General features: G+C 44.1%; 1 protein-coding gene across 1 annotated transcript in view; it reads right to left on the bottom strand.

Moving 5' to 3' along the window:
* hs2st1a (heparan sulfate 2-O-sulfotransferase 1a) overlaps positions 1 to 19,120 on the bottom strand; it is a 28,436-nt gene that overhangs the window by 6,479 nt on the left and 2,837 nt on the right. Inside the window, exons 3-6 of the mRNA XM_069712548.1 lie at positions 3,478 to 3,728; positions 3,304 to 3,389; positions 2,944 to 3,082; positions 1,265 to 1,362 (exon numbers count right to left, since the gene is read on the bottom strand). Coding sequence (XP_069568649.1) covers positions 1,265 to 1,362; positions 2,944 to 3,082; positions 3,304 to 3,389; positions 3,478 to 3,728 — 574 coding nt within the window. The remainder of the gene's footprint in view (positions 1 to 1,264; positions 1,363 to 2,943; positions 3,083 to 3,303; positions 3,390 to 3,477; positions 3,729 to 19,120) is intronic.

Here is a 19,120-nt window from a genome sequence, read left to right as displayed (position 1 = left end):
GTTGAGTAATGAGAGGCCTGACATGTAGGAGGAGAGCAAGATGGACAAGAGGGGAGCAGCAGAGGAGACATGAAAGGCACAAAGACAGAGACAGGAAGAATGATTAGGGAAGAAGTGAGTTGTGAGTCGAGTCCAGAGAGGGTTGAGACAACAGGAGGAGCAGAGGACAAAGCAGAAAGGTAGGAAGGAATTGGAAAGAAAAGTGGGTGTCGTCATGGTTGGGAAATAAATAATAAAGGAGGAAGTAGATTGTTTTAACCTATAAAGTAACTTTTTGGCAAGGCCTTGTTAAATTCAGCAATCTGGGACTGGCAGAAACATCACCTTTTTGTCTTCAGTATTTATTTTATGTTTCCATTACTGTAATAGACTGTGAGTGCACCTCAGCATGCTAAATCCAAGCCACTCGAAGAGGGTAGATGGTTAAAAGATGGAGGGCAGAGTCAAGGAGAGATTAAGGAGGGTGAGAGGGATGAGTGAGGGCAGGGAGTGATTGATAAAGATCACAATGCAGACAGAACGGATCAAGGCTGAGAGAGCTCTCAGAGACCTCGAGAAGAGAGTGGAGCAGAAGAGATAGAGGAGGACTACCAGGCTTAATGTGGTGCGTTATAAAATAAAACCGATACAGCTCATAAGCTGTTTGAAGAGCCTGAGGGAAGGAAAAGATAACGTTGGTGATATTCTTTGTTTATCTTATTTCCAACAAATCCCATGAAAAGAAATAACAGCAATGACCTCCTGAGGAACTATACTAACTTATTTACCTTAACACAGGCTACAGAAATAAAGGTTTACCTCTAAAACGGGCTACATCATTTTTGTACAACTGCCAGGCTCGGTAGCTTTTAAGCTAATATTGCTGAAGCATAATAAACAACACATTTGTTGGGAACTATTTTCAGTCGTGGATTAGTACAACACTCAGTGTGCTCGTAAGTAATAAATGCCCCAAAATGGTGTGGGACCGACTCAAAATAAATTTAAGTGGCCATTTTACTGATGTGTTTTAATTGTTTGAACAACAATGGATCTCTGTGGAAGAAGCTGTCAGGCTGTTAGCAGGAGCACTTCGTTGTTCCCGTGTATCCTGTGAACATCCAAATGACCCGGCAAGAGAAAACAATACTGTCTATATATATATATGTATATATATATATATACACAGTATTGTATCTGTACAAGAGCACAAGATATACAGTTGATGATTTCAAACTCAGCGTTTGTTTGCATGTGGTAAAGCAGCAGGTGGTTGAATACGCACCAACATTCAGAGTAGTGACCGCAGAAAAAGGGAATCTGGAGCCAGAGCTTCTCGGGAGCGCAGTCTGAGCCACCAGCTGATACACATTCATCAAAGGTCTGAAACACAACATATGGAAAGTATGAAGAAAATAGATCTGGAATTCAGGTCTGTATTTAAAACGTTTGGGGAAAAATACCCTCTTTGGGCCTGATTTACTAAGATCTCAAATAAAGGGGACTAAATTGAGTGTTTTTCCAAAAATGTGCATATTTATTTTGCCCCCGTTTTGCCGTTCTAACAGAACGACTGCAGAAGCAAAAGTAAATCTGATCCCATTGAAATGAATAAATATTAATATAACAAGAACAAAACGCTATATAGGAGATTATCAGCGAGGAAGTCAATGCGGTGGGAAAAACAAAAAGATCAACAGATGAAATTATGAGAAGATAGAAGAGGCAAAATATTAGGTGAAAAAACAAAAACGGCTTATATTAAAACTTCGGTGAATAAAAGAGGAGGGACGGTGGATGAGATCCTCTAACAAACACCGGTCCACATCTTTCTGTGATGAGCAGGTAACCTGATTTAATTCAGTGTCTTGCGAGTGCTCGGGAACCTTATGAAGCCTTTTGCCCACCTATGAGTTTTGCAGGACGTTGTATTCATTACCTGTGACGACACACCTGACTAACGGGACTGGGCGGGATACCCCCGCGGCGATACGCTGGAATGACCCAGAGGAAGGACAATGCTGAGTCGGAAGAAGGTTTTTTTTTTTTAATTGCTGGTATTGTGTGGCTTCTCCTCGTTGTCGGCTGTCAATCACCATTCAGTTCATTAAATAACTTAGAAATGTCATCGCTGGACAAACGATATGTCTGAATAATTTCTACCTCTGACATGAACAATGTTTACACGGTTGTGAAAACATGTTCTCTACGCATTCTTTAGTTCCTCTGCGTCTCTTTCTCACCACAATAAGATTAATACGTTCCTTTCAGTTGTACTAAAATAGACACGCAATCACTTCTATTTCTACTTTCAGGTTTAGTTAATATCATTGTGGGTGTAAATGCAAGTATTTGCATTTCCCCTCCCAATATTTTGCATGCTCAAGTAGAAATGCCCAATATTACATATGCAGACAACGCGTGTTAAATTGCACGTTTGAACGATGCAATCATCACTGCACGTCGTTAGTAGATCAGTTTGGACCTTGTTTTGCGGGTGGTGATAATTTTGCACGTGATTTTACACACGCAGATCTTTAGTAAATCAGACCCTTTGTGTTATTGTTCCTCCACTTTGGCTTGTCAGGCAACAGGTCCGGGAAAGCACAAACAGGGAATCCCGTCCTGAAAATGCTGTAACTTTGGATGATGTACTTAATTTCACTGCTGAAGCCTAAAAATAACTTCAGATGAACTTTTAAATACATTTTTGCACGTGTCCCTTTCATTTAAATCACAATAAGAGGGAATCTTTCAATAGACAGCATGAACAGAAACAATAATTAAAGTTTCACTATTTGTAATGTGAGCCTCACTGTTGGTTCAAGATCATTCAATTCAATCTAATTTACAGTCACACAAGAACACAGCAAAGAGACAAAAATCACAAAAAAACACTAAGATTTCAGAAAATTGTGAACGTAAGCTTTAAATTGAAGAATGAGACTATTTGTGTTTGTTTACCTTCTTGTCTCCTTGTTTCCTGCGTCTCAAGCCGGGCCTGTAGTCGTCCCCGAAACGCAAAAAGTAATAATAGGACACAAGCCTTTCAATGGGGTCCCTGATCACATTTATGTAGATGGGCTTCCTCTTCACCCCAAACCTGAGGAGAATTACATCGGTCAGAGAACTCAAACTGTTTACAACTCAATTTAGAGACACAGTCAAACACATAAGGTTATTAATTTTGTCTTCATGCAATGTTACTCTTATACTTTCACATTAAGTGTAGTGCTTTGAATGACCACAAGGTGGAGTTAACTGATCAAAGCCACAGGAGGGTGGATGAACTGCCTTCATTATGTTATCGGAATATTTCCTTACTTAGTGAAGTCCAGGAAGGAGACGTGTCCGTGGTAGAAGGCCGGCTTCATTTCCCTCCATTCAGTCACGTTCTTTACAAACCGCACCTGAAAAAAAAAAAAACCACTACTATTACTGAAAGGCTGTGCGTGATACAAAAAGTTAATCGGGGTCACAAATGAAACCTGGTCTGACCTGGTCCTGTATGGACATGACCGGATTGTTCTTGGTGGTGTTGATGTGCAGCACGTGGTAGTGGTTCTTCCCGCACAGGTCGTAGGCGATGTTGGTGAAGGAGGTGCTGGCCGTCTTGGGCACGCGGTTGTAGATGATGACCACGCCATCTTCGCTGTCGGACAGCGCCGCCGCCGAGTCCCGTTCACGCAGGCCGTCCTGCGTGTGCCGCTGCTCGATCTCTCGGACCTCGTGTCTGGCGATGGCTCGTTCTGGAGGGGGACGACAGGACATTAGATACAGGCGAGTTCAGATAAGGATTAAGGTTGTTGTTTTTTTTAGCTAGAGTTGAAGATAGTGTGGGAAAGTGAGCAGAAACACCGCTGTGTCCTTGAGCTGCTCCAAGTGTGGCTGCTATCAAATGGAACTTGACCTTTGACCCCCTGTGAAGCAGAACAGGTGTGAAGAAAACTTTTCCATCCAAAAGAAAGTGTAGATGGTCAAAAGTGGAAAATAAAAATGTGTTTTTTCAGCAAAACCAGGCCCACATCCCTGGAGCTTTGTCTTTTCACTGCTTAATGTCTAACATGCTTCACAACTATCAAATACGCAGTTTAATCACTACACTTGACATAGATGCTATAATTGTAGATTTAAATTCAAATCTGATCCACTTATACCTCATAACATCGTCCTTGTAAGAGGCCACAGCGCCGTGTGAGAGACTCAACTGCAACTTCATTAAAAATGAATTTTCATTTCATTTGAACGCCGTCTCTGTCGAGAGCAGATAGTTAAAAACTCTTTTCCTGCTGCACACTGAGGATCAAGCATTATGTCAAACAGGAATATTAGTTAATCATTATGTGAAGAGCCTATTTCACGCTGCGGTACCATTTCTCTTGTTCGCTAATCAGATTTATTGATTATCAGTTCTCTACCTTTACTTCCAGCCTCCTTATTTAACTGCAGAGTGAATGTGCGAGTGTGTGCTCCCGTTTTAGATCCAATAAATGTACTTTTACCTTCCAAGATAGTGTGAAATGATTTGTCTAATCATATTTCTTGAGTATCACATATAAAGGAGTGTGAAAAGGCTCAGGGTGTGAGGTTGTCAGTTAAACTGTAAGGCTACAGTTATTTGTTCGCTAACTACACATTTACAGGGCATGTTAAATGAGGAGGGTGGAGGTTTGAGGGGGGCACCGCCACCTAAACGCCGCACGAAGCTGCAGAAAAGCCAGAACTCAGTGCCTCGTTGTGAATGGATCGAACACAAAGGAGGCCTGGCCTTTGTCGCCCTCTGGCTTCTCTTCATCTGAATTCGCCTCAGATTGACGGGTGTTGACAAAGCCTCAGAGTGCTCCGCAGGAAGGATGGAGAGAGAAGAAGGGCGTGTGTGTGTGTGTGTGTGTGTGTGTGTGTGTGTGTGTGTGTGTGTGTGTGTGTGTGTGTGTGTGTGTGTGTGTGTGCGTGTGCGTGTGCGTGTGCGTGTGAGGTAGGGGAGGCAACACAACGCCGGAGAACCTAATACCCGTGGGAGCTCTCGGCGGAGCCAGTGGGCTCCTAAAGCCGTGCCTGGCAACTGAGACAGTTACAGCCTGGACTGGCCCGGCCGGCTTTACAGGCTGGCATCTGGCATCTGGCACCGAGGGCCAATTAAGATATCGCCTGCGAGTCCACTGCCCTCTTTTTCGTCACTCACTCACACACACACACACACACACACACACACACACACACACACACACACACACACACACACACACACACACACACACACACACACACACACACACACACACACACACACACACACACACACACACACACACACACACACTGCCCCTTCTCTTACACCCTCCTGAGCAGCTGTTAATGTTCCACTCATCAGAGCTGGATCTGGTTACGGACGGAGTCACACCACTTCCACACGCCCGCAGCTGGTGCTCCGGGCCGAAGGCGTGGAGAACGTGCCAGGTGGCTATAACGGGTGAAGGCTGTCACCGCGCGGAACAACTGCGATGGAGACATTCATTCACGCATCCACTGAAAGCATGCGTTCGCCAACATCAACCGCAATAACAGTTTGCTATGTTGGTACGCCTCGGCTTAAATGTCCTTTATTTTTATGATTGAGTAACAGTGAAGGGAGACGGAGAACGGCAGGGACAGAAATAGAGCTGCCGTCCCGACCCGTGACAATACAGTCGTAAAATATCAGGTGCCTTTATTCTGATGTGTAGTGCCAGGTGTCTCAAGCACTCAGAGTCTGTTTTACACTGTTAAAGGCCCTGAAAACACTTTTTATCAGTCTGAGTGATGGAGTCCTACACGAAGTTAGACTGTCAAATATTTCTCTCTTTGAGGTCTTATCTGTGCTATTCTTACTGGTTTTATTTGGAAAAGGGGGATTAGATTAACTTTAAAACGGCTCAAATCAGTATCTCTTCATTAACAATGGGTCAAATAACTGCTGTTTGCGTAATATGAAAGGAGGCACTCTACTTATAATATAAGGCACTGACACTGTTCACTGTCATAGGTACAGGGATGACTGACAGGTCTGACAACTTATCTGAATACAGTAACAACAAGAATGAACACTAACGTTTTGAACAGGTAACCTAACATGTCACCCGGGCCCTTACAATATATATATTTATCAGAATTATCACCGAACTGCAGTCACAACTATAATGTTTAGGTTCACTCTTAAAGTCATTTTCAGCCAGCAGGCAGCTGTTTTCAGTCAAACAGTTTTACAAGCCCTGTACATTATTTGCCCACAACCAAACTGCAGAAGTAAGCGACTAGCCAGTGAACACAGCGGAGCATTTAACAGCGAAGAATGAAACCAAAACAGACCAAAAAGGGAGAGTGAATTAAGTAATAATGACTACAATATAATTTTTAGTTACAGCAGTAGACTTGCATTCATCAGTTGACTAGACTCCTAATGCAAAATAGGCAGTATATGCAAATAGGCAACCATTTGCTAGAAATGTTGCCACGGCAACTTTAAAAGCAGATAATGTGTTTTTCCACACACACACACACACACACACTGTATTTTTAATAATGAATATTTAATATAACTGGGAAACTTCCAATTTAAAACAAAATAGTCGGGGTTTTGAAAAGGCTAAACAACAAACAAAAACATACTATACTCTTCCCCCTTTTCTTTTTTTTGGCCCAGTTTTGAGATATCAAACTTTGAGATTTCTGCCATCATCCCAATACAATGGGAGTAAAGGAAATTTGTCTTTAGTGCTCACAGCATTGACAAATAACATTTGAAATATTCAACAACTCTGGACAATCCACAGACCTCGCTGTCAACAGTCTCATTGGGCCTACTTTCCACAGAAAAAAAAAGAAAAAACAGAACTGTTGACTGAGATCTGTAGATCATCCACAGAGCGGAGGACACTGTAAAAACATGCTGCTGCTGTGTATTTAAAGTGAATTTATTTGAATACTGTGCTCACCCAAACAAAGTAAAACCAAATGAACTTACATGGCTAGGTACTATCAGGGGTCAGTTAGGAAATATGGTCTTCTTGAACTGCTGACATGTAAACTTTCCTTTTGCTTGGCTATAAAATAAACACACTAATGTAAGATTGGTGTGCAGCTCCAGTTAGCAAAGAAGTCCTGGAGTATGTCATTCTTCTTTAAAGAAGGTGGGGAGGGTGAGAAAACACCGTGTCCCAAACTACAACGTCCTGAACTATGTGAAGGGGCCCTGAAACCACTTGTTAAAGACACGGTGTTTTGTGCCAAATTTCCAACAAGCAAGAAGGAGGCAGAGCGGGCACCGAGAGCACTTCTTAGGCTTTGTAGTAGACGCCTTATTCATTGCGAGACTGAACACACTTGGCACAAACCGCCATATCAGAAGGCGCCACACACACACACACACACACACACACACACACACACACACACACACACACACACACACACACACACTTAAGCTTAGCGCTCCCTTCCGAGGTCATTTAATTAGAGAACAAAAGCCTGAATTACTATGACCACACAGCAGGCCTCTTTTCGTTCCTCATTTCCGTCAGTTTCCTCTCCTTAAGCCATCCCTGTGCATTAAAAGCTAATTATGAACCGTGAAGCCAACACGGGTCTTAAACATTGTGACAATTACAAGCCTATTACAGCGAGTTTCATTCAAAGTGAGGGACGGGAGGAAAACCGAGTGCTGGAAGTCCAACATATTTACTGAAGCAATTTAACGCTGATTAGACACAAGCAGTTGAAATCATTCATATTTGCCACCAGATCAGCAAAATGTGACAGGCCGTCATGTATTATTGCCTTCACGTCAGATCTGATGGGATAATAAAAGTGGGGGAGAGGGGATGATCCTTTCTCCGAGCAGCTCATAAATCTATCATTTGCGCCGATCCACCAGTAGGAGCTCTCTCCCTCTGTCTGCTTCCCCCCAGAGGGTTAGCCCCTCGAACCAAAGGCTTGGAGCTAGCTGGGTAATAGAGATTGGCTATCAGCGGCACACCGAGGTGTATGGCCTGTATGGTTCTGCTTGGATGCCACTGGATTGCAAAATCAATGAAGGATGACAGGAAGGAGATCTAGCTTGGTGCTGTATAAAAAAAAAAAAATCTAGTTTAGTCTGCGGCCGCTGCCGTTTCTCCCCGTTCCCTCGATATAGACTTTGATGCACGCTGCCGTTTCTCCCCGTTCCCTCGATATAGACTTTGATGCACGCTGCCGTTTCGCTGTGCCAGGTTTCCAGGTTTCCAGGGGGACAGTTATGTCACCACTGCAGCACTCACCAACATTTGGATAAACTGTGCACTTAGACATGTCTAATTATTCTAATTCAGCCTTTTGGACTCATTTAACAGAGTGGATTATCACATGAAACAGGGATGAAGTCAGGCTGATTCAGGCCTCACTAAAGCAGAGCAGGAACCTGCATTACCACAGTCATTGAAGTGATGACAAGGAATATGAAACATGCTGTGAGAGGAATCTGTTGTGCAGCTTTTCAGCGCGGCTGGCAGCTACAGAGAGCCGAACACCGAGACAGATAAACGAGAGTGCTTTCATTAAGTGATTGTAAAGCTGTTTGGTACATTCAAGACGCCTTCAGAGCTTTCAAACCAGCTGAGAATGACGGGCAGGAACAAAGACGAACAAGAAAAACACGCTCACTGTAGCTCATAAAACTTCCTTTAAACTTTAAGACAGAAACTTTTATCCCACATGCAGTGTTTCATGCATTCTCCTTTGTTTCAGTGAAAAGACACAACGACCGACAACACACTCAAGTGTTGAGGCGGGCTTTCTGAAATTGGGGGTAATTTGCCAAACGCTGAGGCATTTTTTCCCACTGGCTTTGACACACAAGTGCGACATTGACGCTCAGAGAAAGGCCTCATTCACTGCTCTGTCCTCCACAGTACAGCTGTGGGAGATAGGAGAGGTGGGGGTGGAGGGAGGTGTGGAGGAAGAGGAGCAGCCAGGTCTGAGTAAGATGGAGACTGACAGAAATGTGGCCAGACAATCGGATCCCAGTTCACTGTGGTGGCAGAGCAGGTTTAACATGTTTGGGGGTCCTGGGTAAACGTTTCTATCTGCCTCCACCTCTGATCCAGACAAATACGTTCCTCAGGAGTTGGTGGAGAACAACACGCAGATAATTATTGGATTTAAATTTGCCAAGTGGCCACGAAGGTGACTCCAAATGAGTTTTAATGTTGCTCCGTGTCTGCTGGACGTGTAGAAGAGGAAACATGTTTGCTGCATGTCAATATGTCGGTGTTATGTTTACAGCTTGCTCAGTTGCCCCAAGTGATACAAGTCGCCAATTAATACTGCTATAAATAAATGTTATTCAGAAATATGCACCATGCCACAAAATAATAATATCGTTTTTTTAAACCAGGCTTAAACAAAGGGACCTTTTACTGTACAAGATGGAGAAACAAGATTAGCAAATAATTCAAGATGACCCTTCGATGTTGATATTTAGTGGTTAAAACTCTTATCAACCTTTGACTGGATGATAATCCAGTCTTGAGAGTCAGTGACTGAATAACAATAACAAACAGCATAGAGTTTCTATTTGGTCTGTCTCATAAAAATGGACGTAGTCTGTGGGTCTGAAAGTGGAAGCCAATGCCGAAGTGCTTTAAAGCGCAACACCAAAGACGGCCACTAGGGGCTGGCTCCAAAAACACCCCTGCTCCAATTAAATCCCACTCAAAAAGCATCAACTTCTTCCCTTAAGTAAAAAGTATGTATTATGGTATAATTTGCTGAATTCAATCCTTCTGAAAATAATTCCATTATTAATTATGTATCAGGCCTAAAACAGTGGTATGTTTCGGGGCGTGCCTGGTTTGATTGACATGCATTGGGGGCAGTCAGGTTGCAGGAATAGGTGGGCGGAATCCACTCCTCGCTTCTCCCCAAATATGGTCAGTTCTGGCTCCAAAAACCAAGATGGCGACAGCCAAAATGCCTGACTGAAGGCTTTAAAGCTCACTACCCAATAGGTGGGCTGACACTTGGTCTGTGCTCTTGATTTATCATAAAAGGAGAAATCCCATTTCAATACAAGTTACAGAAAGGGGCCACTATGATTTCATATCACACAGCGAGGCGACGTGGCAAAAATAAAATGTCTGGCTACACTGCAGATGCTAATAAATAAGAAGTTTCACAGTGACGGGTTATTTCCTGTCCGCGACTTGGCACTGCTGCTTTGCGAGGCTCCATAAATACAGGCCAAAGAGCCTTTCATTGTTGTGACTTTCACGGTAGTTATGCTTTTGCACCTTCGCAGAGAGGAAGAGGAAGACAGGTGAGGAAAACACAGTGGAGGAGGAGTGACATGCTGTTAAGGTCATGAGCCAGATCTCCACCCACGAAGTCCGGAGGGCGAAGGAAGCTCTCCATCTACGAGAGAAATTCTGCTGCTGCTGCTGGACCCTGGAGTTTAATTCAGCACAAACTATCCACGTAAAGGTCATGAATCATGTGAGGCCCGGAAATGACTTTTTTATTTTTGTATTTTATCCATGATAAAAGTAGTACTCTGAAAACAAGCGTGTCTCTGTTGGAGGATGCCGACAAAGCATTCCTCGGACATGGCAATGACACAAAACGCACCCTTGTCAGCGCTAACCAACAACACAGAGCAGACGGTTAGAAGTGGTTAAATGGTTTTGTGGTGCGGGTCTTGGGACCACAATCAGGCCATTGAATGTCATTGAGAAGAAAAACGTTAAAACCAGAAATGACAGAAACTGAAAAAAGCTTGAAAAGTGTCGCGCTTCAGCTGAAGATGTGTGCGTGAGACGTTTCTGTCTCTTTGCTCTGGAGTTGAACTACAGATGTCAAACGATCTCCAGCCACATGTGGCCCTTTTTTTTTTTTTTTTTTTTTTTTTTAACTCCGAGTCTAAATGCAAACCATGTCTCTACACTAATGATAACAATCCGGGATAGACGGAGATGATAATCATCATGGTTCAAGCTGCCACTTTCTCCCCCTAATATGTCTTTTGTGCGACCGAAGCCAGTAGTGCTGTCTGACAGGTGAGCCAATAATGTCTGGAAAAACAGGGAGAGTAAAGGGGACCACGTTCTGTCTTTCATCAGCAGCAGCCAGTCAGATGAGATTATGGAGCAATTTACACAGATGGCACATCCCATCATTCCCCTGCCTTGTTAAGTAAAGGCGGGTCTGACAGGTTGTGTGTGTGGGGGGGGCGGGGGGGGCGGGGGTGGACCAGATTGATTGGACCTGATCTCATCTTGGCACAGATTGTCAATGACTAAGCAGTGAGAATTAGCCAACATTTTCAGAAGCAGTTCCGCTTCAAAGGAAGGAGAAAATATCTGGGTAACTCCTGACAAGAGACGAGCTATTTAATACATTTGTTAGAGGAGAAGAAAACCACAGCAGCCGCGTCTCTGTCGCTGCTAAACGCCTGACGAACGCTGCAGTCAAAACTGTGGGTATGCAGGAAAAGAAACATGAAATGCATATATAGATTCAGACTAAAATACAACTCGGGGTTTGGCTGAGAGCCCTCATATCCGAATATAACAACAAACAATGTTTGCATAACAGCGTAGATCTGGTTGCAAGCTACAACCCAGATACCCGATGTTCGCTCTCCCGCTCCGTCTCTCAGCCCTGTAACAGATAATTAATAATGCATATATGGGAGTCCGGGGAAAACTCCACACTCTATTAGACGGAGCAGACGACAGCTATTCATAGGTTTAATGATGAGTGGGAGGGACAGGTGAGCAGCACAGAGAATCTGTCCCACACAGGAAGGTGCACACAGAGTGACGACGTTGTTGTACAGAATGTTTCTGCAACAAGACCAGTTATCACTTCATCTCTGCAGGCTTATCTTTGGGCCTTTCATCTCATTGTTCACTCTCTCTCCCGCTGCATCCCATTATATTTAGTGTCCGCTGGCCATCTATCAAGTGAGGGTGTTGTATAGTACCGTGTTCACTGTCAGGAAATTATGACCGCAGAATGAACAGGTACCACTTTGCTCTCCAGTTACCTCAACTCAGGATTTTGGGCAATATTAAGTTTTGGTTCACTACCAGTACTCCTTTTTTTTTTTTTTTTTTTTTAACCTGTTTCTAGTTTAAAAACCGATAAACTTCACTATGTGGAATTGATTCGGATCTTTTCTCTGTGTATAAGGTCACATGCGGATATAAATAACTACGCATCACTTTTTTAGGTGTTTCTAAAACCACCTGAGGTTGTGGAGTTAAAAAGAGGGGGAAATTACAACACCTCTGTAGCCAACTGCTTATTCCTGCTCGGGCTAAATGAGCCGCTACAAGTGATTAACAGACCTGACGCTTCGAGGAACCTCTCTGTGGTTGTGTTGCATTGTGGGTAAAGTAGGCGTTCTGGTTCTGCTGGGTTTCCCGTGGTGTCACCTTACAAGCCACGTAGAGGCTTTCTTACTTATTAATCAAATAATAATCATTATCTTGATTTACAGGTGAGAATATGCACTTTTATGTCAAACAATTTTTTTACTCTGTAACATCAGTCAAAGCTAAGGCATTTAAGCAGAGTGTTCTTCACAGAATAATTCATTTTTGGGGATGATATTACTTTAATAAACTAGATTTTTCAGGGTTGCATTCATATTTAGTTTTATTCAGGCCACACTCCAAAACCAGATTCATCATGTCTTATTTGCTAACTTAATACAAACGTATATGAATAGTAGTTCATCACAAAACATATTCTAGTTATGGAGATGTTACTACGGCGACATTATTTTGATGTTTGTGCAAACTATGTTGTTCTCTGTTTATGAAACTAATTTTTTTTTTTTAACAACAACGGAAAGAGACAGAATTTATTATCTATCAATCGTGTCAAGCCGATACCCAATCAGTTTAATAAGGTCAGAGCCAGCAGCGGTCTAATCCAGTGGATTGGACTAATACATTAGCGTCGGTCAGACACAGACACTCAAAAAAGTAACTGCTTGATCAGTCAGTGTGATGGGTGGCGCTACTGACGGAGCAGAAGTCGATGGAAAGCAGATGCAGGGATGCAGACACAAATCTACTGATCCTCGCGCAGCAGGGGACAATGAGAGTGTGGTGGCTGCTGAATATTCAGCAACCCAGATACTTTATTAATAAGGTGCTGTTGTGCACAAACACGCACGCGCGCACACACCGCAGCTGTTTGTACATGTACTTTATTTGTATTCTGTCTAATAAACTGTGAGAAAAGTTAAACGTGAGGCAATCTGGCAAAGCTGCTCACACCATTCAGCATACTGAGGAGAGGACAAGAGACACATGCAAGAGGGGAAACCAAAAGAGGGGAAGGGAAGGAAGAAAGGAAGCACGAAGAGGTGGAGAAGTCTGATGAGGAGAGCAGAGGAAACAGCGTGGCACCACATTAACAGCACATCCCCGAAGACGCCTGGTCGATGTGTTAAAGGTAAACAAGATTACAATTTTTTTTTTTTAAAAGGCAGCTTTAAGCCAAGTCTGTAACTATTAGGAGCAAAGTTGAACTCAGGGCTAAGGAGGAGGAAGAGGAAGAGAAAGAAGAAGAAGAAGATGAGCTGCATTACTGGAACATCTTCCTTCCTCCTTTATCCCTCTGTGCTCTGATGAAATTGGTTGTAAAAATGCTGCAGGCATGCTTTCTTCATTTCTTTTTTTTTGTAGAGGCTTATGATTTTCACCAGCCTGGGCTTTAAATATTTCTGTGTGACAATGAAAATTAAATCATCTCTTTCATTTCACCCCCCTCCTTCTCCTCCTCCTCCTCCTCCTCCCTCTGCACTTCCGCCTCCTTTGATAGCACCTTATTTCCGAATTCGCAGCAGCAGATATTCTCCTTCCAGGCGCCCGTCCAATGGGGTTAGTGAAACACAAGAGGGATTTGAATAACACACAAAAAAAGAGGGGCTTAGCAAGCAAATAAAGAAGTTGTTTACAACAATTGATCCAGAAGGAGCTGGATGAGAGGATTGTCACCGTAAGTTATTATCACGGCGGAGGTTTAATAGCCGCTTGCCGATCAGAGGAGCAGCTGAATCGTGTTGGGGAGGAAAAGAAAACCCTGCTTAACTCTGCGAAGTGAAGGAACTGACACCTGCTGTCACGTGTTCACAACCACAGGCTCCGTGATCCGTCAAAAAACAAAACATACTTTAACTTGGTATGGCAAGGTGTGAGCCCCAGAGAGTCTAAGTTTGATCCTGTAGCTTTTATCTTTATGAAATCAGAGTGGGGAGGATGAAAAACAGATCACTTCTGATCTCCATAAATGAGGAAAACTCACATTAGCATTCAGGATTGATGTTGCAGGCCTACATTTGAATTATCGTTTCAGTTAAATAACAACATCTCATTGCCGCCAGTCAGTGCTCCATTTGTCCATGTGGGCTTATTCAATATATTCTGCAGGCTTTTGTTGCCACATGATATTCAAAGCCCCATTTTGTGGCGTTGAGAGAGCTGACATCTCTGCCCAAGAGTGACACTGCAGGAAGAGACGAAGACGAAGAGGAGACAGTGAGGAGGAAGAGGAGAGAGTTTGCATGTGTGAAGAGGTACGGGAAGGAGATAGGGAGGGAGGCGGATGTTGGGGAGAGGCCAGCTGAGGGGAGTGATGGGTGGTATTGGAGTGGGCTGCTCTTCTGGAGCCGCCTCCAATTACATCCAGGGTGTGAAACCGTCCATAACCCCCCCGATTAGCCTGTCTGTCATCCTGCAGCAGCAGCAAACGCAGAGCCGGCTCCGGTTGCTGCTGCTGCTGCTGCTTCTGTACGCGCCACTTTGCGGGAACACATTCCCTGTCAGGCAAAGTGCACGCCAGGGGCCATAAATCCTCGGCCCCAATCAAAGCCTGCATTTAACAATACAGAAAAAGCCCTGTATGACCATTAGCGCTCTACTTTCCCAACCTCTCACAACAAATGCATCCCAGACACCTACAGCCATTCCCGCAGTGGGCTCCCCTCCATTAGCTGCTCCATTGGCATGTTTCAGAGAGTGACTGAGCAGGCAGGTCCAGGCAGTAGACGCTACCGGCTGCTTATGGTAGCAGATGCCAAGGTGCGGAGTGAAAGCAAATGACGCGTGCACCCTTTATGCCCTTCCTTAGGGAAGCTAAACACAGAGATGTGGGGTGTCAGGGAGAGTTCAAAGGGAATCTGAAATCCCTGTCAGAAGAAAGAAGAAAAGCTGGAGTTTACACATTTGGGATGTTTTCACCTGGAGGTGTAGTATAGGAAGGGGGAAAGTTTCTGGTTGAGTGCCGCCAACGTGTCACCAATTGGCTCTAAAAAGGAAGCCACCGTTTGGTGTTGAGTGAGTCACACACACTTGACAAATGTGTAGGAGTCAAAGGAAACGTGTTGAGACACCTGGATCATCAATGAAATTGCATTACAAACACAACTATCTCACATCAGGATGAATGAGGTGCAGGAAGGGTCTGAGCAGCAGCAGCAGGTCAGCTCGAAGGTATAAAGTTGTCCAATGCAAAGTCCATGCAGGGCGCGCATGAGGACAGACTAATGACGCCTGACTGTCCTTTCAAGAGCAAATTCCTGACCAGATCCCCAGGAGGGGGGGTGTGAGGGTGGGCAGCGAGTGCCTGGCATGACAATCAAAGTCAAATTCAAACACATGCCCCGGGAGACAGTCTGCAACAAATGAATGCTTAAAAGTCTTGCGTCAGCTCTGCGAACACTGGGACAATGAGAGCATGCATTCCCCCCCCTTTCCTTCTTCTGCATTCAACAGAGTCTCTCTTCTCCCTCTCACAGCTCATCACAGAGCTGCTTGTGTCTGGGACTAAATATCACCATGCTTCTGATGGAAATTGAATTCCTTTAATCAAGCTGAATAACAGCCAGCAGATAAAAGGCGAGGACATCAGGGGGGAGGGGTGGGGGGATATCTGGATATCTATCATGCTGGGAGACACGCAGCCCTCACATGGCCAGCAGTCCAAAGAGTTGAAGAGGGTTTTTTTTCTCCAGTTACAAGGGCCACAAGGTGACAATTTTATAAGCAATGGTTCTATTTATGCAGCTCTCAATATACCATAACTCCCCTCTAGAATTCACCTGCCACCTATAGATACTAGTTTGTACATTTGCCTGATTTTAAAGCCTCAAACATAGAGCATAAAAGCTGCTGAAAAGCTGAGCTCTCTAGAATGGAAACTTAGTTTAGCATGGTTTCAATATTTAAATGCAGGTAGCAAGGACAGATGTGACACAATTAATGATGCACTCAGCTGTGTAATGACCAGGCTTTCAGCCAGGAAAGATGGGAAAAGAAGAAAGTGTTACTGAAAGTGATTGGCACGGAGGTATCCATTAATCAAAACATTTCCAACAAAACTCCGCGCTAGAGGCGTCAGCCAGCTCTTTGCCGAGTTCATCACACAACTTAATCAAGTCTAAACTTTACACATGAAAACAAGCCATGCCAAATTAATCTTTGCATACCGAAGAAACTTTGCATGAACATGTCGACAGGACCCCAGAGAGTGGTCACATGTTGGACAAATACACATTTTTCAACCAAACCATAAATCCTGAGACAATTTACTGTTACTTTGTTGACATGATGATGATTTTCAACCATTTTCTTAAAAAGAACCACACAATCCTAAATGGAAACTGGTCTGCACTTAATTTAGTGCTTTGATCACCTCAGCAGTCTCAAAGAACTTCATAGTTTACCGCCCATTCACACACAGTTCACACACCAATGACCAACGAAGGACCGACGTGCGAGGTGCTCGCCTGCCATCGGGAGCAACTTGGGGTTGTGTCTCGCACATGGACACGTTGACGTGAGCACAGGTCAGGAAGAACCGAGGATTTAACTACCAACCTTATGATAAGGGGGGGGGAGGGGGGCTACCATCTGAGCCACAGTCGCCGTGGTCAGACTAATTAGTGACCAGCAAGGATGGATAAGTGTGCCAACGTTTCTAAATGTAGTTTCAACCATGGCAGCGGTGGCGCAGCAATACGAGCAAATATCGAGGAATTGAAGCTGGAGTCTGAAGTCTGGTGGTCATTTACCCACTCACATTGGGGGACGGTCTCTGTTGTTTACAGCTTGGTGAGTTTCGGTGCACACCATGTGCCATATGGTGGTTAAGTCTGACTGGTTAAAGGCTGCTCCAGTAGCTTCAAAATTAATCGGACGTCTACGCCCATTAGGATGCAACGACTGGAAACAATCCACAACAGATCGTGACCAGGCGAAGTGTATTAAAGTGAATTCAGGCCTGGTAAACCCTTTGTAATGCTTCAGGTCTTTCAAAAACACTTTTTTTTAAAAGTTCAGACTTGGGAAAATTCCTCTGGGGTGGCTTTCACTTTCCAACAACTGATCTCATTTTCTCAACTTCTCGATCCAATCACTTCTCAATCCAATTCAAGGGTTCTTCCCCTGTTAGGCGTCAAACAGACATTACTCCCGAGTGTCAGCCTCAAACTTCTGAATAAAAGTACTGTGAAATTCTTCAAGGTGAGCGCCTGAAATTGGCTGAACTGAGAGAGAGTAAATGGCAACCCTGACAGGGAAAGTGAAGCCTTGAATACCCATTCGTGGCTCTTTGTTAAAGAAAACGTTATTTCCATCCATCCATCCATCTGTCCATCCCCACACAGTCAGTCTATGTTGCTGTTGACCCAGTCGGCAGCAGCGCCGGTGAGCAGCCAGAGAGAAATACTGTCAGCACAAAGAATTAGGCCTACAGCAGGACACACAGCTGCATCGCGGCATGTTTGTAATGCAGGACGCTTCTCGGCGAAACCTTGGGACAACGATTAGCTTGGAAGCAAATCACAGCTTGTTTGCCCGGCGGGAGGTGTCTAATGGGGGAAATGATTCAACCTGCGTGTCAGACGACGGGATCCCACATTGTGAAGAGAGGGCGGCGGTCACTCCAACCCACAAGAAGTTAATTGTAAACATGTAGAAACATGATGGTGACATAAACAGAAAAGCTTCTTCCTTCGAACATTTCTGCCACCGATTGTCATGGAAGGGTTATTCCTGGTGTCTTGATTTTGTTTTGGACACCACCTGTCCTTGTTATGGTCCTTATGCTGCGTTTTATTGTTACACAGATGGACCTGCAGCAGGCGTACCTGATAACGTGACCGGCCCCGCGGCTTTCTGTCAGCATCCTGCCAGCGAGAGCCTCACTCACAACTATTTGGCTATGCAGCACATAATTCAGAGCTCCAGTATACAGACGTCTGCTCAGTCCAGTCATCCATCAGAGGGCTTTTTGCCAAGTCAACAGATTCTTGTGGTGGTGGGCAGTTAGGGGGAAGGCCTCTCAGGTTGTGTTTCAGCTCTCTCTCTCTCTGTGTGTGTGTGTGTGTGTGTGTGTGTGTGTGTGTGTGTGTGTGTGTGTGTGTGTGTGTGTGTGTGTGTGTGTGTGTGTGTGTGTGTGTGTGTGTGTGTTCACTGGGAGTGAAGTATAGCTCTTTACGGCAGCAGTAAACCATGTCACAGGCCAATATAGAGATCTCTCCTCTCAGGACTCCTGATTGTTCCAACATGTGAAAACTCAGCCGGGACACTTTACTCAATTCAGATGACTGTTAACCTTTTTATGAACCATTTGGCCTGGAAGTTTTCCAGACTCACCTTTAACTCATCTGACAAACTCGTCTCTCAATAAATAACCTTTAAGCTGCATGATTGGGGGTTTACACATCTAAGGATTGTGCCCACTGCAATTTCCCAAAACAAATAGTCTGCTGCTCAGACCCTTCCCAACAGTCAGACCAGAAACCACGAATAAGCTATGGTTATACGAGTCCATCTACTCATCAATAAATCAGCCAAGAGTTTCAGCTCTGGTCCCAGTAAAGGCGTCATGACTCCAACTATCTAAGGCTCCAACGACTGCTGGAATGTCATGATTAGTTGATAGAAAACAGATCACGAATAAACGTAGTCGTTAATTGACAATCAAAATGCAACATGTCAAAGAACAATTCTCATCATTTTTGATGAGTGATCACAATTTCCTGGAATCCAAAGTGACTTTATCAAACGTTTTCATTTTTTCCAAATGTCAGACTTTCTAGCCTCACATTAAAAAA

Source organism: Brachyistius frenatus, unplaced genomic scaffold, assembly GCF_029030835.1.
Source record: "Brachyistius frenatus isolate BFR_SWC_R1_liver_20210118 unplaced genomic scaffold, ASM2903083v1 Contig_110, whole genome shotgun sequence".
Taxonomy (NCBI): Eukaryota; Metazoa; Chordata; class Actinopteri; family Embiotocidae; genus Brachyistius; species Brachyistius frenatus.
Note: the sequence above shows the minus strand (reverse complement) of the source record. Positions and strands in the feature narration are given on the sequence as shown.